Raw genomic sequence first — 20,899 nt, 5'->3', positions numbered from 1 at the left:
AAAAGTTGTTGATAATATCAATTCTGGGTTCTGGCCGTTTAATTCCCACTATTTCCACAACCATATCTATAAATATTTATATATAAATTTAATATTGTTAGTTGTTATTTATTACTGAGAGATTGGATAAAAAGAAATAAATATAATATTAAATATAACAATAAAGATGAATTGTTTTAGGTAAAGAATTGAGAATTTAGAGTACACGTGGCATAATGTTAGGAAAAGTGTGTGTCGGTGAAGCTTTTAGATTCCTCAAATTCCGCTGCTTCTTTATACGACACCGTTTCCAGTACCAAACACTTTAATTAATTTTTATATTATTATTATTAGTTTTTTAGCTTTTTTAGTTAGGCACAAAAACTAGTGACTTAAAATATAAATTAATAAAAATATTCAGAATTAAGAAAGGAAAAGAAAATAAATAAATAAATAAATCTTAGAATCTTATACAATTTGTAAGACAAAGGAAAGAGCACTAAAGAATATATATTATTTATTATTCTACATAATAATTATTAGAAGTCAAACATCATTTAAGGAAATTAAAAAAATATATATGCAACATAGAATATTGAATTAAAGTTAAATACATAAATAAATTAATAAAAATTTGTGACATTATTAACAAAAAAAATTAATTAATATGTTTTATTTGAAAAGGATTGGATGTTGTGCTTTTGTTTTGTGCATTTGGAAAATAAATTTTTTGTATTTGATTTTAATTAAAAGGATCACCAACAAAGTTTATTTATTATTTTATTTTAGTGAGAAAACCACCAAAGCAAAGTTTATTGAAAAAGGTAATTATTATTATTAATTTGAAATATTTCCTTTTTATTTATTTTTTAAAAAAATATTTATATAACTGGTAGTTTCCTGGTTTCTCACTCCTAGCCTCGTGCTTCTTTCTTTCTTCCCTAATTTTTCTCTCTCTATTTTTATTTTTATTTTAAATAAATATTAAAAATTGGAAATCACAGATTAGATTTCCGATTTCGACGGTGGCCTCGCTGTGTTTTCTGACCGTATCGGATCTGGGGTTTCTTCGCTTTCTTCTTAAGGTATCATTTCAATAATAAAGTTTCAATTTTTATGTTTTCATTATATTTTCCCCCAAAATTTAAAAAAGTACATTTTTTTTTTCAAAAAATATTTTCCTGTTGATGCATTTCAAAGTCTCTTAGTTGGTTCTTCTTCCCTTTTTTCCCACTTTGATTTCGATAAAGGTATATGTTTTGGTTTGCATTTAAATTTTTTGTGGAAGAAATTCCCCTTTTGGTATTTCTTAATTGCGTGACGATCGTCTTCTCTTTGATATTAGTACAAAGAGGTATTTGGGTTTTTGAGATTTGACTTTGTTATGATTTCGTACATTTTGTTTTCCTTCAAGCTGCATTCTTTGTTTTACTTTTTTCATGTATTTATTGTAAACAAAGATTTTGTTTTATGTAATTAACGCGTTTAAGCACACTGCATATGGTAATATTGTAATGGGGTTTGATTGTTTGTTGTTTATTTTTTTCCCTTTCTTGGTATAAATAATTGCAGGATTTTCTTCTGTTGATAGCTTGGAGGAGAAAATAGGAGTTGGATTGAGTTTTTTAATAGTTAATTATTGACTGGAAAAGTGTGCCGTCCGTGGAAAGCAAGTTATAATTTCAGCTATTGTTGATGTTTTAGAATTAATTACTTCTTAAATTGAAAAGGGTTGCTCACTTGATGAAGCTAGATATTTCTGTGGCTTCTATTCACATTTAAGAATAATATACATCGCCAAAAGGGAAGTTTTGTGTTATGGGTTGAACTTTTGGTGTTTTTGGTGATATTATTGGTTTTGGTCAATTGGAGAGTGAGGAGCTAGTTGATAATTATATTGGGATTTTGGCTTATGATGGATCTTACAGTTTCAAGGGATGATGGGGTTAGAGTTGATCTGGAACTTGGAGTGCTAACCAGTGATGAAGAGTTTAATACTACCCCTGTTTCGGGTTCTAAACAACAAGCTAAGACATTGATAGCTAAGTTTTGTGGTGGTTTTGTTGATGGGTTAATCAAGGCTGAAGATGGGGTGAGTTGTGGGAATGTGTCATATGATAATGGAGTTTCTCTTGAGAGTGTCAAGGTGACAGATAAGATGTTGGATGGGGAAGACACTAATGGTCATCCAGAGAAGACATCATCAGTGAAGGAGAAACGGAAAAAGGGTAGTAATTATAAACCTTCAAAGCCTCCTAGACCCCCTAGAGGCCCATCTTTGGATGCTGCTGATCAGAAGCTAATCAGGGAGATTTCCGAGCTTGCCATGCTTAAGCGTGCTAGAGCTGAGCGGATGAAAGCCTTAAAGAAGATGAAAGCTGCAAAGTCTTCTTCTTCCAGCAGCAATCTTTTTGCTATGGTGTTCACCATTCTCTTCTTTCTCGTGATACTCTTTCATGGTAATATTCCACATTCCCATTTACAGTGACTTTCATTAATAATGTTATTATCTTTATAGGTTTATAAACTTGGGTCAAACAGCTATTTTGATCATTTAAACCAACAAACAGTTTATTTCTTGGCATAATAGAATAGATCTCTTGGCATAACAGTACAATTTACAGTGTGAGCATCTTTTCAGGTATATCATCAAGAAGTTCTACCGAGAGTCTCCAAGGACCTTCCATGTCTGCGGGTGCAACAGAAGGTGGTGGGCTGATCTCAGTTCAGTTCTATCCAATACCATCAGCAAGCATACCAAATGTTTCTGGTTCTGAGTCTCCCAAGTATGTTACACGATCGATTGTTTACCAATTCATGTTATTTCAGAAATGAGATTCATTTCATTCATGTGTAGCAAGTCATCACTAAAAAAATAAGCCACATTGGCCGTCGGTTACTAAACAAGCATTCCATGTTTGGTTGTGTTTTGCAGTATGGTAGAGCAAATAGCTGGTGCAGAACCGCAAGAGAAGCCGAGAAGATTTGCAGGATGATAATGATATATGTGATGTTCTTTTGTAAATGAGAGGTTTATTAGCCATAATTTGAAGGGTTTTCCAAGACAACTTTGAAGTTCTATTGCAAGCTGTTTGATCAGCTTTGCTCTTTTTTGTACACGCAGAGAGCCTTGTGAAGCTGAATTTCATGTGTTTATTTGTTCCCTCTTTGTATATAAATTAATATTTTGGGAGAGCTAGATGATTGTTTTTTCTTTTATTATTTCAACTTTTTCACTTGTTTCTTCTTATGCCAAATGATTGGTTGCCTTTTTAGCAACCTACTTTGTCAAATACCTTAACTCCAAGACTAACTGTTTATGCTTTGTGTACTTGCATAAAATTTGGACTAACTACTAACTAGAAAAACTTGTTATCATTCATTGATTAAAAGCTAGCATTACGACACTGGAAGATTCTAAACTTAGCTTGTGTAAATAGTTTATTATAAACAATGGTGCCAGAATCAAAGGTTTCATTTTCTTAATAATTGAGGGATTATTACTAATTATTTTCATTTTCTGGAATCAGTTATTTCATAATGGTAGTACTGTTGATTAATTCACATGTCTAGGCAATGGCCTAACTATAACATGTGATGTTAGGATATGGAAATCATAATTGCATATGGGTTTTTGTCAAATCACTTACTTAACATCTGCACATGAGTTTCTCAAGCTTTCCCTTTCAATATGGATTAAGCTGTCCCCATTTTTAATATTCTCTTGATATTTTAATGAGAGCAGGGAAATGCTTGTCCATTATTATCTAAAATATCTAAAAATGTAATTTAATATATCACTTAGTGATTAATAGCAATGCTCTATTTTAATAGACACAAGAAAAAAACAAAGAAAAAAAAAGTGAAAATAGAAGGCCAATAAGATAATTGGTAAACCTCTCTTGTCCACTAAGAAAATGCTTGTGAACTATAGAGAGAACCCCACCACTTGTATTAAAACCAACTCAACCTCACATTCATCAACAACAAAATTCTAGAAAATAACAAAAGAGCTCAAATAATCCATGGCTGAAAGAAACTAAACAAAGAAAAGGATGGTAAGAAGAAAAGAAAAACAAGAATATATTCACCATTACAAAGAAGGAAAAAAAATGAAAGAAAAGAAGAAAAGATTCAATCTTTAAGTATGATATTGATAATGGCTGCAGCTACTTCAGAAAGGTCATGTAGAAGAGTGTTCTTCTCAGCCAAAGGAGACTTGTCAGAACCTGAAAAAGTCTTCTCACAAGCTTGGGCTTGCTTGGCTGCATCTGATATACCATAGTTGGCAAAACCAAAGTGGCCTCCAGTCAAAGCATCAATGACCTGAGGAAGACTGTATTTCACAACTGGGATATAGAGTTCAGCACAGTAAGCAAGAGATTTCTCTAAATTTTCATCTGGGGCTTGCTTAAGCAAAGCTCTAATGAAATTTAAAGTGTCACTTGCTTTTGAGAGAACAGTATCAACCATTATGTGGGCAAGTCCTCTTAGATCAGAATCAGAGCTTTCTGGGTTGGATTTAAGGGTAGAGACACAGATATCATAATGGGGTGTTTTTTTACAGGTTTGCTCAATCAAATCATTGCCTTCATTTAAAGGAAGAACATAGCAGTAATGGGATTGGAGTAGAATGAAAAGGGTAATATGGAAAAGAAGTAAGGAGATTGAATTCTTCTTCATTCTTTTTCTTTTATTGGATTTGAAATGAAATAGTTTGTAAGTGATGATTCTTAAATGGCTTGAAGTTGGGTTTTTATATAGGGGTTTGGAGATCATCTTTAGCTAAGAAAAATGGAAACTTTTTTATTTATATAAATAAAATATTTTTATAATTTTGTTGGAAGTCAAATCATTAGGATCACATGTTTGCATTTGGTTATAGTGTTGTTGTTGTCTTTTGCTAGGTGTTCTTGGTCTGGAAAATTGTTAAAAACATTTGTTTGGCTCTCAAGAAAAAGAAAAGGAACTCAAAAGAAAATCATGTGAACGAAGAATAAATAAATTATGTGACTTTTAATGGGATTATTATGGACCAAAAAGAAAGGACACTAAAGCAAAACCACAAATGTAAAGAAATGAAAAACTATGAGCTATAAAAACACAAAAAGGGTAAAAAAAGAATGCTTCATTTTTTTAATTTTTTTATTTGTGTGGTCTTATAAAAATACTGACAAAATGGAGTCTTCAAGAACACGTACGGAACTATTTTTAGTGTTTCAAAGAATTTCTCTTCTTTATTTGCAACCAATCTGTGTTCTCACACAATACAACATTACCCTTGGGCATTTGCTTAATCATAACACTAATGATATTTGCACACACACCTAAGTCATTTAAATAAAAATGATTATTTAAAATTACTTGTTAATGTTAAGTGTGTCAGGTTTGTGTTTACACATACAGAGTTTTAAAGTCTGTAATTCTATTATGAGGTTATAATTAATTAATTAGTGATTTTTTATAAATTTTATTAAAATTAAGATGAATTTATGTCGTTATCTCGTTTTAATTTTTATACACTTAATTTTTTATTTTTTTGTGGTAAAATTTCTGTAAATTTTTTTTTTTTACAAATTTGACACACTAATTAAATATCAATTGGATGACTACTGTATACACCTGTGTATATGTAACAATAAAATCTCGAAATCGACACAGTAGTAATTCAGTTGATATTTAACAATAATATCTATTTGACACCTTAAATTTACAAAGAAAAATAAACTTAAAGGAGTTTTGTCACTTAAAAAATATAAGAGAATTAAGTGTACAAAATTAAAATATAAAAAAAATTTGCCGCAAATTACTCTAAAATAAATAAGTGAAACCCAATATTAAATTATACTAAAAACGATATTATATCTCGCAAGTGTACTAAACATTCTGGGTGCCTTTTAATATTTTTATTATTATAGTAAAATATTGCTATTAAACATATTAAATTACACTATTAACAATATTTAACATTTCATAGGGGTGTTAAAAGCTATTCCACCTCTTAGCATTTAAGGAATCTTGTCATTTTAATTTTTTTGGCTTGGTGTTTTTGTTTTCATATGGTTTTATAATAGCTTCTTTCTTATCTACTTATTATTCTTATTATTATAATTGAAAAGCCAAAAAGGGTTATCTCTTGGAAGATGGTTTGGTTTGGTTTGTTTCTGTTAAAAATGGTAGAGAAGAGAGTGATGATCCCTTTAGACCCATCTGACATTTGTTGTGATGCATTGGATTGCGTTTAATTCTACACGCAAATGATACCATATGTGATTTGCCAATCTTCACTAAAATTTTACCAATTTTTGTTTTCTCTCCCTTTTTATTTTGGTCTCATGTATGTAATAATACACTACCATCTCTTGAGTGTTCCATCTGAACACACGTAGCATTATTTTGTAAATAATTCATATAAATAGTTCATATTATGTAAGCAAACAAGAAAAATACTAGGCGGGACCTGTTATTTCTCAGGCCAATGCTAGTAAAGCTAATGAACTTCAACGCACCCTAGACTCCATTTTACTTAAACAGGAAATATTTTGGAAACAGCGCTCTCGTGTCAACTGGCTTAAAGCAGGGGACAAAAACACTCGGTACTTCCACAATCGTGCAACGACTAGGAAACGTACCAATTACATTAAGTCCATCTCTGGAGCGGATAACTCTCAAATCACTAACCTCAAGGATATCTCCTCCACTTTTGTTCAGTTCTACACTGATCTCTTTACCTCTCAGGGTACAAACTCCGATGCTATGAACATGGCCACACAAGGTCTGACTAAGCATCTCAACCCCACTCAGATTGCGTTTCTTAGCTCCCCTTTTACTTTTGAAGAAGTTAAAAATGCTCTCTTTCAGCTCGCGGGTGATAAAGCCCCAGGTCCTGACGGTTTTAATCCGAATTTCTTTCAGAAGAATTGGGACCTAGCTGGCACCGATCTTTGCCATGCCGTCTTAGCTGCTCTTGCAACCAATGCTGACCTTGGCCCGCTTAATGAAACCATTCTGGTTCTCATACCCAAAGTTAAAAATGCCTCCCGTGTTAAAGACTTTCGACCTATCAGTCTCTGTTCCACCCTTTACAAAGTCGTTTCCAAAACAATTGCCAACCGCCTTCGTGCTGTTCTTCCTGATCTTATTTCTCATAATCAGGGCGCGTTCCTCAGCGATCGTATTATCTTTGACAATATCCTTATCGCTAATGAGGTAATCCACGCTATTAACTGTCGTAAGCATGGCAAAGTGGGTTGGGCTGCTTTAAAGTTGGACATGGAAAAGGCTTTTGACAAAGTCGAATGGGAATATATCCGGCATATTCTTCAACATTTTGGTTTCCCCCCTCCTTTCATCTCTTTAATTCTAAATTGTCTTTCCACTGTCTCTTTTCGAATTCGCATTAATAACACTCTTTCTCAAAATTTCTCCCCTTCTCGTGGTATCCGTCAAGGTGACCCTCTCTCACCTTATCTTTTTCTCCTTGTCGCTGAAGGCCTCTCTGGCATAATTAAATCCAAGGAAGCTTCTAGCTCTTTTCATGGTATATCCATATCTCGTTCCGCTCCCTCCATTTCTCATCTTCTTTTCGCTGATGACAGCCTGCTTTTCACTAGGGTAAATCCCTCTTCTGCTGCTGAAATTAAAGACATTCTTTCCACTTACCACCTAGCCACTGGCCAGTCTGTCAACTTCAATAAATCCTCCATCCTTTTCTCCCCTAATACACCTCCCTCTGACAGCCACACTTTCAGGAACACTCTCCACCTGGATAACAAGCCTTTCATCGACAAATACCTGGGCGTTCCTCAGTGCTTTTCCAAATCTAAAGCTTCCTCTTTCCAGTTTCTGCTACAAAAAGCTAGTTCCAAACTGTCGGTCTGGAACCAAAATCTCTTCTCTAGAGCTGGCAAAGAGATCCTTCTGAAGTCGGTTATTCAAGCTATTCCCTCCTTCGCTATGTCCTGTTTCCGCCTCCCTGTTTCTCTCTGCAAGCACTTCAGTAAATTAATGGCTAAATTCTGGTGGGGCTCCCTTGGCCATTCCAACAAGATTCACTGGAAAAAATGGGACAACCTCTGCTCTTCCAAGTTTTTCGGGGGCCTGGGCTTTCGCAACATTATCCACCATAATCAAGCTATGCTTGCTAAGCAAGCTTGGCGCATCTTCACCTCTCCGGACTCCTTGGTTGCTCAGCTCTTCAAAGCCAAGTACTTTAAGCGAAACGATTTTCTCCACGCTGCCATTGGTCACTCGCCTTCTTTCTGTTGGCGTAGTATTCTATGGGGACGGGAGCTCCTTCTTAAAGGCCTCAGTTGGAAAATTGGGGATGGCACCTCGATTAATATTTCTGAATCCAATTGGCTTCCTTCTCATGATAAAGTTTTTTTCAAACCTGGGATCCTCCCTCCTGCTCACACAGTTTCCTTTTTCCTTACTGATGATCGACATTGGGATTTAGACAAACTAAGGACTTACTTTGATGAGGAGATGTGTTCTGCCATTCTTTCGGTGCCTATTGATCCTCACAATCCGGATAGCCTCATCTGGAAACATCACCCCTCTGGTTGTTTCACCGTTAACTCTGCATACCACTTATCTAACTCCAGCTGCTTCACTCCTGGCCCTTCTAATCCTTTCACCTTTAAACGTTGGTGGACCTCTGTCTGGTCTTCTAACATTCCTCCAAAAATTAAACATTTCGTTTGGAAAGCGTTCCACCACATCCTCCCTACCAGCCTTAATCTTTTTCACCGCCATTCCGCCCCCTCACCTCAATGTTCCATTTGCCACTCCCAAATAGATTCCAATTCTCACTCTCTTATTCAATGTTCCAGAGCAGGTAAAATATGGAAAAACTCTTCTTTTCACCAATTTTATCTTAGTAATAGAAATTGTGATATCAAAGAATTTATGCTTAGGGGTTTTGATTGTCTTGATAAATCTGATTTGTCTACTTTTTTGGGCCTACTTTGGGCCATTTGGAACAACAGAAACAAAGCTATTTTTAATCAAAACAGTTCCACTGATTTCAATTTGGAGAATTCTGTCAGTAGTTATTTGCAGGAATACAGGACTGCCCAATCCAGAATCACTACTACAACATCCACAATCCACCACTCTTCTTCCTCGCCTCAAGTGCCAGCTTCTATGTTCCAGCTTACTGTAGACGCAGCCATCTCTTCAAGCAAACATGGTTATGGAGCTGCAGTCTCAGACTCTCAGGGCCACATAATTGCCACTTTCTCTGCTTCTTCTTGTTCAGGTCTCCCTCCAATCTTTGCTGAAGCTGAAGCCCTTCACCGAGCGCTACTTTGGTGTCAAGCAGTTCGTTTTCCTCTAGCTGCTATAGCTTCTGACTGCCAGAATTTGGTCCACTGCATCAACAAGTTCTCGGCTGACCGTTCAGCCCTGTCTGGTCTGATCACCACGATAGTCTCCTCTTTGTCTTCTTTTCCAGGTGTAAAGGTTCATCACATTTCCCGCTCCCTAAACACTACAGCTCACAATCTCGCCCGCCATGCACTTGGAACGAACGAAGAGTCAACTTGGAACCTTATAAGTTCCTCTTACTGAAGATCTTAGTCTCCTTCTAGCCTTCGATCTTCCTCTCAAAAAAAAAAACAAGAAAAATACTATTTTTTTTTTGAAACAAGACAAATACTATTTAGATTCAGCAAAAAGACAAATACTATTTAGATTTGGTGAAAATATTGTGTAAACTTGTTTGAGAGAATTATGGTATAAGTCTCTAAAAATTTATGTTTGATGTAGATAATAAGTTATTAATTTTAAAAATTGATAATAATGTCTCAAGTAATGCTGTAAATACGGACCGAGCTTTTTGACACAATGCGAAACTGGCATGAGCCTGGAAGGCACAAGCACGACTAGGCACAAAAAAATACGAGCTTGGACACGACACGGTACGATGCTACAAATTGACACGACATGAAAAATAAGTCCTTAAGCACGACTCGACACAAAAAGCACAAAAGACACGACACCTAAACACGAATAGACTAGCTCGAAAAGTACGACACACGATAAGTCTAAAAAGCACGTCACGACATATTAAAAATCTTATAATTTATTAATAATTATAATAAAATATGAATTTATCATATAAATGAATTAAAATAATAATAAAACTTAAATATAATATACTGAATATTATAATTTTATAATTAAAACTATTGAAACATTAATTAAGATTATATATTAATTTATTTATAAGGTATGATATAAAAATTTGAATATTTATAAGTTAATATTTAAATTCTAATGATAATGATGTTAATAATTTTTTTATATAATTATTTATAAAATATTGTTTAAAAATTATATAAATATAACTAAAATTTTGAAATATATATAATTTAGTAATTGTAAAAAAAATTATGAAAAAGTAAAGTACGAATTTAAGTCCATATATGAAAATGGGCTGACCTGTTTAAGAAATACAGGTCGACACGAGCAAAGCACGACACAAATTCGAGCACAACACGAAAATACAAGGTCGTGCCGGGCTTACCCTTTAAAATTGTTGACACGACACGACACGATCCATATTTTTTGTAGCACGACATGACCTGACCTTTTTTTAAAAGCACAAATAAATACGACTATCACAGACGCACGAACTTACAACACTAGTCCTAAGGTCTCCATTCTTGAAAGTCCTTGTACCTATTTTAACTAATCCGTTAATTGCTGTCAAATTTACCACATGTTTTTTTTTTTTTTTTTTTTATTTTTTGACATTAGGGGAAGAGAGATTCGAACTTGAGACCTTTTTTTTTGAGGAGAAGTGTGAGACTACTAGACTTAGTAGGCTATGCTTATGACCACCTCATAATTTTGATATTTTGTTCATTAATTTGAATTAGTTTGGTGATATTAAAGAAGGTTTTAGTTTTGAATATTTTAGTTTGTGATTTGGAGTTAATTTAAAAAATTTAATAATTAGAATTGGAGAGGTAAACCAAGGAAGAAGAACAAAGAAAAGTGAAAAAAAAGTTAAATTGAAATTTTTAATTAGTTAGATAAACCAATAATGCTTCAATTTTATATAGTGAAAATTATATATTTAAAATTATATATTTCATGAGATTTTATACAAATTTGTGTAAAAATGTAATTTTTTTCTAAAGAAAATTATTTTATGAGAAAAATTAAAAAAAAAAAAGGTAAAAATAGTATAAGATAACTAGTTACCCTAAGAAGGTAGTGGATTGCTCTAAGGAGGTAACTGGTTACCCTCTAATTACCCTAAACTATTTTTCTCATATTTTTCATTTTTTTTAAAAAAAATTATCCTGTAAACTTTGCCCCAAAAACTATACAAATGAAAGCCCCCTTAATAAATATCAAAGACCATTTACACAATTTGGGTAGAATTAGTTACTAGTGGTGTCTAACACTCTCTTATATGTTAATATTGCTATTGGTTTAACTAAGTGACGAGTTTAGAAGTACTGAGTATTATTAGTGGTCAATAACAATACTCTTATTATTAATTGTTATTAAGAGTCTAAGACCCTACTTAGTTAATACGTGGAATAGTTAACATTCAATTTTATACTCTTTTATGTGAAATTAGGTTCTGAATTCGAAACCCAGTAAATATAATTAAAAAAAAATAAACTTTCAATTTGTTAAAAGAGCAATCTTTAAAAGGTAGGCCAGTTCATTGTTTAATTATTCCAAAATAATAAATTTTATTCATTATAACACAAAATAGATAAGCACGAATTAAAAAGAAAATACAAAGTGCATAACTAAAAATAAAGTACTAATAAGCAAATAATAACATCTTAGCCATGGAGGAAGTGACAAGAGCCACATCATGAACATCTTTGTTCATCTGAGTAATAGGAGAAGAGCCAGATGGTGTGAACTCATTCTCACACAAATTAGCCTCATTTGCAGCATCATCACTACCTTGTTGCGCAAATTTGAAGTCACCTTTGGTAAAAGCCTCGGTGGCTTGTGGTATGTCGCCATTCAAAATGGCGCCATAATTGAGAGCACACTGATCCAATGCTTGCTTCAGTGTACTAGTAGTAGTACCAGTACTAGTACTACTACTTTTCTGTTGCTTAAGTAATTGGTTGATGCGGTCAAGAGTTGCTTGTGCTTTGCTCTTGACCACATCGACCATTACAAGGCCTAGTCCTTCAACGTTTGTTGCTTTTGAGCTTCGAGGGTCGGATTGAAGAGAAGAGATGCATAGATTGTAATTGGGTGTTTGTTTGCATGTGCTTTCGATTAGGTCGTCAAGCTTATTTGGCCTGCAATGGGTTAGTTGTGGTGAAAATGTAAGTGAGAAAATAACAAAAACAACAGCAAAAGAGTACATAGCTATGATATTCTTCATCTTTAGGAGAAATAATATAAAGATGACTAGAATAAGAACAATATATAATAACTTTTTTTTTTTTTGGTTGGGTAATGGGTGATTTTCTAGTGTAGATATGGGTCCTATTTATAGTGTTGAAAAACCAGAATAGAGGACATGACACATGAAACTTGTTTTGGTACATCTTTAATATTTGATAACTGTAAAATGTACACTGGCCAATTACCATATTCTTTGTTTGAATATTCCATTTGAATTGAATTACATAAGGACAAACATATAATAGTATAAACGGAAACTAATTTCATTTAATTATTAGTCCACTCTAGCATTTTCAATTTTGAACCGTTTTGAGAAATTTGTAACTGAAAATATACTATTTCTTTTTTGAGAGAACTGAAAATACTACTTTTGTCATAGACCAAATTAGTATCCTATAAATTTAGTGCTACTTGCAAAATATATATATATATATATATTTTTTTTTTTTTGGGTTAACCGATAAAGGTTAAGATAACAACGGTAACAAAAGTTACAAAGAAAGAGGGAGAATTTCTTTCATCAAATAAATATATATATCTATGGAAGAGGTTTCAATGGTTACATTTTTATTGTAACCATCATGGTTACATTTTTTTAAGTCATTGGATTACTATTTAATGGTTGTGATTAATTTGGAAATTAAATAAAAATAAATAAAAAATAACTTGTAACCTGAAAGTAACCTAATCATTTATTTCCTTATAAAACTTTAATTAAGATTAATTATATTTTAAAATTAAATTAATTATAATTATTAATTAATTTTTTGCAATTTATTACTATATAAGGATCTTTTAGCAATTTATTTTTTTTATACTTAAATTATTTAAAATTTTATAGCAAAGTTTTTTATAATTTAAAATTATACACATATAATTTCATAATTTAAATTTTATTATACTTGTAAGGGTAAATACCATTTTGGACCCTGTGTTTTGCAAAAGTTACAGATTGGACCCTGTGTTTTGTTAAATGACAAAATAAACCTTGTATTTTCTAAAATAGTAAAAATAGGACCCTGAGCTTAATTTTTGTCAACTTTTTTTTAATACAACCAACTTGAAGACAATGCTTAATACGAACAGATACAAAAAAATGTAAATAGTTTTGTCATAACGCTTTTAGATCGGACTATAATTAAACTTTATTTTGACAAAAAATCAATTTAGGGTCCTATTTGTACTATTTTAGAAAATACAGGGTCCATTTTGTCATTTAACAAAACACAGGGTCCAATTGATAACTTTTGTAAAACAGAAGGTCCAAAATAGTATTTACCCTACTTGTAATCTTAATTTTAAATTATTAAACATAATTATTTAATTTTTTTATTTAAATATTTAAAAATTAAAAAATGAAATAAGTTGAAGGATTTTTTAGAAAAAAAAATGGCTGCACTTGTTATCGATTGATTAGCTTGAGGCCTTATACTTAGTTCATAGAATTGTAACAAAATAATTAAATATCATTTTAAAATAATTAATTATTTGAAAATTTATTATAAGAAGAGAATTTTAATTTGTGTCAAAAGAAGTTTAATTTTTGTAAAAAAAAATAATTTTTTTTGTAAATATTATAATTAAATGGCTTAATTATTAAAATAATTCAAGTAAGGATTTAGATATAAATATTAATTACTAAAAGAGGTCTTGTTAAATATTTAATTAATTATTTTAAGAAAATAGTTAATTATAATTAAATAATTTTAAAAAAGGAATGTTTATTTAATTAATTATTTTAAGAAAACAGTTAATTATAATTAATTAAATCTAAAAAAGGAAAGTCTACCTATTAGTAACCTGATATTACAGGTTAAAGAAAAATGTAACCATATGGTTACAATAAAAATGTAACCATTGAATAGTCACCAATTTAACCTTCTACTGTTTTGTTAAATGACAAAATAAACCCTGTATTTTCTAAAATTATACAAATAGGACCCTGAACTAATTTTTTGTCAAAATAAAATTTAATAATAATTTGATCTAGAGATGTTAAGATAAAACTGATTATATTTTTTGTATTTATTTGTGTTAAAAATTATCATAAAGTTAGCTATATTAAAAAATAATTTTTTTTGAAAATTAAGTTCAGTGTCCTATTTTTATCATTTTGAAAAATATAGGATCTATTTTTTCATTTAATAAAACAGAGAGTCCAATTAATAACTTTTACAAAACACAGGGTCAAAAATAGTATTTACCTATATATATCTGGTATATAAATTTAATTGTTCAAAATATAACATTTAAAAAAAAACACTTAAAAATATGAGATAAATCATCATAAATAAGAATAAATACCATAAAAATTAATTTTTTAACGAAAAACGAGTTAAAAATAATTTTGTTAAAGCAATAATAAACAAATATCAAAACTAGTTTATTATTAAAGAAACCAATTACGAATATCAAAACTCATATGAATTTCACATGCTTTGTATTCTAGTTTATTGTATGGAATTATCGTTGTTACTCGGAGTTAGACATTGAAATTGTCATCAGTGCTGGATGTTAGGGTTGTTGCCAGAATTGGACCCTAAAATTTGAGACTGAGAAACTAATTATATTTATCAACCAGTTAAAAATATTGACAGTGACGAACAAGTTATGTAGATTAGTCCAATCAAAAACTAAATCGTAGAACCAATCATGTAAAATAACAAAAACAATAATTACATACAGAAACTAATTTTGTAATACAATCAAATAAAAAAGTGAACAAATATATAACCTAAAATGATAAAAAGATAAATCAAATACGAAAATCAAATACTTAATATGTATATGTAGAATAATTTTTAACAACAATTTATAAATTAAATCACAAAAATTAATTACATTAAATAATTTAGCAAAAATATACCTAAAACAGCTAAATTAAAATTAACTCACATAAACTACTTACTCAAATAACTAAAACAAAAATTAAATACACAAACCAGTTACAATAAACAAATATTTAACAACCTGTAAAAATTGATCAAAAAAGGGGAAGAAAATAATATGACTATTGATATGATGTGAGAAAATGATGATTGATAAACAAAAAGAGTTGTTTTAAATGTTCCTTTCTATCACTGGGGACACACATTACTGTATTATCACAATAAGTTACAATATGGTGGGCTCTATAACTTTAATGTATGATATTATTATGTACACTTAAGACAAATGGCATATACACATAAAATAAATGGCACCAATATTTAATAATGAACCGACACAATCCATCAATAGCTGATAACTGTTGATTATTATGTATTAAGCTTTAGATAAACAAAATTAGCTTTGTCAAAGACTGATTAACAGGCCAATCAAGCAAGATAATAATAAGATGGTCTCAATTTTCAACCAAACTACTCCAATTCCAGATAAATCTAAATAGAATTAAACTTACATAACTTTTGGGTAGCATTTTAGTCATATCATAAAATATTATACTTTCCCAAATTTGAAGAGACTTGAACAAACATTAGTAAAATAATTTGATCAGCACACAAACACAAAAACCCTTTATAACAAATTAAAAATCAAGAATTTTCATAATTTGATTCAATTTTATTGGTCAACTCTCCAAAACAAGCCTAACCCAATTCAGATATCATCAATTATAAGCTAATAAAAAACATATACAAATTAATATACATATAAATATGTTGAGGAATACCTGATCAAAGGGTACAGCCACAAAACACAAAAAAGAAGCAAAGCATGGATAACAAAGCCAAAGACTCAACCAGTGAGATGAAAGTCCAAACCAAATCATCAACTATGGACAAGTCAAACCACCGAAAGCTCTCTAAACTCCACCCACTTGTCAAGTAAGAGAGGTCAAATCCCTCCGGCCACCGGAAAACTGAAGATGACAAAGAGAAGTCGAACTCCGGCCACCGGAAAGCTGACGTGTACCACCACCTTGTGGTTGTTGGGCACATAATAATATTTGTTTCTTTTTTTTTTTCTTCCTAATAGCTTAATTATTATCCTTATATGTATTTTGTACAACTCTCTCTATTATTCTATTGTAACACTTCTCTTTTAAAATCATAATAAGATAGAATTTTGAGGATTTGTTTATTTATTTGGTGGGATCGATTTTTGTATATATGTTATACCACGTGTTTTAGCAAGGTCTTGCTACTTCAACTATTCAAACCTACTTATCTCAAAATTTTATAAATATATATTATTATTTGAGGTAAAATCTCTTTAATTTTTAATTTTTATACATTTAATTTATTTTTATTTTTTTAACAAAATTCCTTTAAATTTATTTTTCTTTGTAAATTTAAGGTATCAGTTAAAATATCAACTGAATTACTATTATATCAACTTCGAGGTTTTACTATTACATATATACAAGTATATACAGTGGTCATTCAGTTGATATTTAACTGTAATATTTAACTGGTGTGTCAAATTCGTAAAGAAAAATAAACTTATAAGGAATTTTGCTATTAAAAAAAAAATTAAGTGTATAAAAATTAAAAGTTTCATCACAAATTATTTTTATTATTTTTGGGAAAGTTTTCAAACTTGCTATTGTACCAAATCTTTCTATATTGTTCAAGAAAGATTTTGTCTTTACAAAAGAATTGTTATTTTTTTATAGCGAAAAAAAACAAGATTTTGTTAACAACTACAACCTAATAAATATATTTTTTATTTGCTAAATAAATAAATAAATATATTTTTTATGGCTGGTCTTTATTGTAATGTTTAACTAGTTAAGATATTTTGAAAACACTCTAATATTGAAAATAAAATTTAAATATTGTACTATTTTTTTTATATATAAATAATGTTGTAAAGAGAGTTAAATTGTACACAATTTTTATACAATAATATGCATTTAAATTTATAAGCTTAAATGCTCTCTCCCAAGAAGAGCTTACCCTCTGGTTTTGCTTTCGAAGCCTTAATTAACCATGAATAACTTGGTTGATCGTACCTAGAATCTGAACATTCTCGAAGAAAATGGATGGGAAGTGAATGATGGGGTTGGAGCCGAGCTGGGATGGGTCTGTCTAATTGGGCATTTATGCACAAACAAAATTATGTGTAGGTCTTTGTTAAAGATGATTTTTTGTAGGGGTTGGGGGTTGTCAGAGATGAATTAGGGAGTGAAGATTGAGTTAACGACAAGTACACATCTCTTTCTTGTGTTTTCTTTCAAGAACACGCAAGATTTGAATATAATTCTGTCTCGATCGTTGTGGTTGTTAAATAATAGACTTTCGATTCTGGAACACATAACTATGATGCCTTCGAATTGGGAGAATATTTTGTTGAGGTATCTGCTGGTAGGTAGAGTGCTTAATTTACCAGTGAAATCTATCACAACGAAAAATTTGGAAAGCTTGGTGGCATTAGCAAGCGAGGTCATCAGAGTCCAAAAGATTGATGTGGCCAAGATTGTTTTGAACGACTTTTTCTTTTTTAAGGTGTGGTGTGAGGTTTAGAAACCCCTATGCCTAGGTTTTCTATTTTCTTTTGAGGGGAGGAAGATTTGGCTTCCCTTTTGATATTATATGTTTCCATATGTGTATTTCACATTTTCACTTGTGGAATGGTGAGGCATGATGCTCGTTCTTGTACCTTATCACATGTTATGGTGAAAGATGGGGACGACAACTAGACTGAGCTTTTGTTCCTTGGCTAAAGGTTTTTGATCGGGTTCTAGATGGGTCTCGACGTGTACAGGATCATTGGAGGCAAGAAATAATGGTCAAGGAAAGGATCCTAGAAGTGGATATAGAGGTAATAAAGCAAGAACATTGATAGTGTTTAACCAGGAAAGTTTGGTCTCAAATCTAGAAGTATGGTAGCTAATCCTCTCAGCTGTCAAACACTGTTCTTGATAGTGGTTAGGATTAGTGAGTTAGTTCAGGTAGTTATGTTAGTTACTTTTCAGTTGTAACTAACTGCTCTACAGTTAGCTTTTCTTTGTAATTGAACTCTGTATATAACACCCTGTAATTCATTCATTGTTCAATAATGAAAAGCTGAATTTCAAAGTCTAAATTCTGTGGTGTCTGAAATCTGTCGAATTAAATCTCTCATATCTGAGCTTCATCTGCATCTATCATCTCCCCCACTGGTCTGGTGTGACAACCTCAGCGCCATTCTTCTCGCTGCTAATCTGGTGCTACATGCAAGAACTAAACACATAGAGATAGACCTCTATTTTATTCGAGATAAGGTTCTTCAAAGCATAGACAGACCTAGGGGTGTTGAGGGAGGACTAAAGCCTACCCTGAGATTTAAAAATATATTAATATACAATTGTTATTTTCATATATACATAGTAAACAATTGGTTAAGATACTTTAAATTTACATGGGAGACCATGTTTTGAATTTTCTTACCCCTTTTTTTCTACGTGTATATACATTTTATTTATCAAAAAAATAAATGAAGTATAAGGTTTAAATTAGAATCAAACTTATGACCACTAGAGTAGGAAGATGCCACTAAACCATCATTCCACTTAAATTTAGCTAGTTATTTATTGTTTTAGATTATATTAAATGTATAACTAAGCCCACCCTTACACTACAAGAAATGTCACTTTTGCCAGCACATTTTTATGCTCGCAAAAATTTGATATTGCGCTGGTAAAATGAAATTTACTTCTCATGTGTTGGCAAAAGGGATTACAAATCAACGTTGGTATTAGAAATTTTGCAGCACAAAATGAAAAGAGCTGGCAAAAATGACTTTTTTCAGCGCATAAATGCGTTGGTAAAAGTTAGATTTTAGCCACTGCAAATGTGCGCTGAGCGCAGTTTGCGAAATGCGCTGGTAAAATAGCGAACTGTGCTAGTAAAAGTAACATTTTCGTGTAGTGTAAAATTCAATCCTGGGTCCGCCACTGTCAAAGGAAAATCCTTCTTCACCATGAACCTGCAGAACACCAGTTAGCTGACTCACTCACCAAAGCAATCTCAAATTCTAAGTTTCCTTTCTTAAGAGACAAACTTGGTGTTATTTGCTCTACAAAACTAAGTTTGAGGGGGGCTGATAAGGAAACTAATCCTATTGAACCCTCTCAGCTGTCAAACATTGTTTTTGATAGCGGTTAGGATTAGTGAGTTAGTTCAGGTACTTATGTTAGTTACTTTTCAATTGTAACTAACTCTTCTACAATTAGTTTTTCTTTGTAATTGAACTTTGTATATAAGACCATGTAAATCATTCATTGTTCAATAATAAAAAGCTTTCTCTTTCACTATCTTTCTCAAACTTAACACTTCCTTGTCCTTGGTAAGGGAAACCCACCCAAATCAGGGAGATATTTTAGAGGAGACTGTTAAAGAAGAGTCAAACAAGCTTGCTAAAGGTATATATGTAGTGGTGGATCTGAATGGCTCGAGTTCTGTTGCTTGGGTTTTTGAAGGCAGGAGGTGCTAATGGTGAGGGAATTGTTCCTAGTTGTGGGGGATAAGGTGTTGGGTTTTTTTTGCCCTAAATAAAACATAATTTCAATGTAATCATACTTTTATTTGTCAATAAAAGAATATAATCATTACCATTTCGTATATTACTTGGTTCACATAATTTTTTCTTGATCATATGTTTGATATATAAATTCTGTGAAATTCGTATCATATTACTTTTCATGATTATAGTATTGTCGACACAATAGAAGTAATAATCATGACTATATGATATAAACCTTTTTAGTCCTTTAATTTATCAGTTCACAAGGATTTACACTGATATGATAATCAATGATGTAATTTACTTACACATGTTTAAGTGAAATATATTTTTCAGGGCATTAGCAAAGTAAATATGTATCAAATGTATTGGCTATACATCAGACTACCGATATTGACAATGAAAAAAATTATCAAATGTAATTTACTTACAATTATTTTAGTGGAATGACTTGTTTGCTACTTTCTTACCTGTACGAATAGCCTATACTTATATCTTGAAAACACGGTAGTACAATGGAGTGGGAGCATTAATCATAGATATAGAATCTATATCTTCTATCAATACATAGAAATGAAACGATAGTTTCCTTTAGGGTTGTACATCAGTCGGTTTGGGTGGTTTATCTTATATATTTTCTAACCCAATATAAGGTTCAGGTTGCTAAAATTTAAGTGCAACCCGCTGATTTTAAAAAAAAAAATCTGTAAACCGACCAACGGTTTGTTCGAGATAACCCGCCCAAACCGGCCAAACTTTTTTTTTTTGGTTTCAAAGTCAAAATCAATATAAATTAAAAAGATAAATTAAAAATATCACATTCCACCAAAGCACAACACAATATATATGACTTTGAAACTAACAATTAAGTATATAGCTTTATATTATTACATATTTAATTATTTATGTTATATATAATAAAAACTAAAAAGTAAAAGAGAAATTAAATCTAAAATCGGGTTGGTCGAGTCATTCAGTTTAATTGGGTGGGTTGGACCTATTTTCAACCCTCCCAATTAACAGATTGAGCGGTTTGTAGTTTTTTCGGGTTATTTCGGTTTTTAATTTTTATCGA

The 20,899-nt window shown here is 31.4% G+C and overlaps 4 protein-coding genes across 6 annotated transcripts; 1 reads left to right on the top strand and 3 right to left on the bottom strand.

Annotated features, from left to right (window-relative positions):
* Positions 1 to 886: 886 nt before the first annotated feature.
* LOC115722560 (uncharacterized) lies at positions 887 to 3,198 on the top strand. Its single transcript, XM_030651801.2, has 4 exons — positions 887 to 1,064; positions 1,552 to 2,438; positions 2,621 to 2,765; positions 2,915 to 3,198. Exons 2-4 carry the CDS (start codon positions 1,892 to 1,894, stop codon positions 2,973 to 2,975), a joined length of 753 nt encoding a protein of 250 aa, XP_030507661.1. The 5' UTR covers positions 887 to 1,064; positions 1,552 to 1,891; the 3' UTR covers positions 2,976 to 3,198.
* Positions 3,199 to 3,854: 656 nt separating this feature from the next.
* Positions 3,855 to 4,996, bottom strand: LOC115721747 (cell wall / vacuolar inhibitor of fructosidase 1). The gene has a single exon (XM_030650820.2). The coding sequence runs from the start codon at positions 4,756 to 4,758 to the stop codon at positions 4,114 to 4,116; it is 645 nt and encodes a 214-aa protein (XP_030506680.2). The 5' UTR covers positions 4,759 to 4,996; the 3' UTR covers positions 3,855 to 4,113.
* Positions 4,997 to 11,629: 6,633 nt separating this feature from the next.
* LOC133028959 (cell wall / vacuolar inhibitor of fructosidase 1-like) lies at positions 11,630 to 12,814 on the bottom strand. The gene has a single exon (XM_061104458.1). The coding sequence runs from the start codon at positions 12,353 to 12,355 to the stop codon at positions 11,771 to 11,773; it is 585 nt and encodes a 194-aa protein (XP_060960441.1). The 5' UTR covers positions 12,356 to 12,814; the 3' UTR covers positions 11,630 to 11,770.
* On the bottom strand, positions 11,630 to 16,527 carry LOC115722615 (uncharacterized). Of its 3 annotated transcripts, none has more exons than XM_061104459.1 (2): positions 16,049 to 16,527; positions 11,630 to 12,269 (listed from the first exon to the last, which is right to left on the bottom strand). In XM_061104459.1, exon 1 carries the CDS (start codon positions 16,314 to 16,316, stop codon positions 16,053 to 16,055), a length of 264 nt encoding a protein of 87 aa, XP_060960442.1. In that variant the 5' UTR covers positions 16,317 to 16,527; the 3' UTR covers positions 11,630 to 12,269; positions 16,049 to 16,052. The 3 variants fall into 3 exon arrangements, with proteins under 3 accessions (XP_060960442.1, XP_060960443.1, XP_060960444.1); XM_061104460.1 differs by lacking the exon at positions 11,630 to 12,269 and adding an exon at positions 14,741 to 14,930; XM_061104461.1 differs by lacking the exon at positions 11,630 to 12,269 and adding an exon at positions 14,741 to 14,917.
* Positions 16,528 to 20,899: the final 4,372 nt, after the last annotated feature.

This window comes from Cannabis sativa, chromosome 9 (genome assembly GCF_029168945.1).
Source record: "Cannabis sativa cultivar Pink pepper isolate KNU-18-1 chromosome 9, ASM2916894v1, whole genome shotgun sequence".
NCBI classification, from domain to species: Eukaryota; Viridiplantae; Streptophyta; class Magnoliopsida; order Rosales; family Cannabaceae; genus Cannabis; species Cannabis sativa.
The sequence above is the reverse complement of the archived record's forward strand: the minus strand, read 5'-3'. Positions and strand labels throughout refer to the sequence as shown.

Excerpts from the sequence above, each read along its gene's own strand:
- LOC115722560 (XM_030651801.2), top strand. The coding sequence starts at position 1,892 with ATGATGGATCTTACAGTTTCAAGGGATGATGGGGTTAGAGTTGATCTG. Across the intron at positions 2,439-2,620 it reads TCTCGTGATACTCTTTCATG|GTATATCATCAAGAAGTTCT; the intron begins GTAATATTCCAC and ends GCATCTTTTCAG. Across the intron at positions 2,766-2,914 it reads TCTGGTTCTGAGTCTCCCAA|TATGGTAGAGCAAATAGCTG; the intron begins GTATGTTACACG and ends TGTGTTTTGCAG.
- LOC115721747 (XM_030650820.2), bottom strand. The coding sequence starts at position 4,758 with ATGATCTCCAAACCCCTATATAAAAACCCAACTTCAAGCCATTTAAGA.
- LOC133028959 (XM_061104458.1), bottom strand. The coding sequence starts at position 12,355 with ATGAAGAATATCATAGCTATGTACTCTTTTGCTGTTGTTTTTGTTATT.
- LOC115722615 (XM_061104459.1), bottom strand. The coding sequence starts at position 16,316 with ATGTGCCCAACAACCACAAGGTGGTGGTACACGTCAGCTTTCCGGTGG.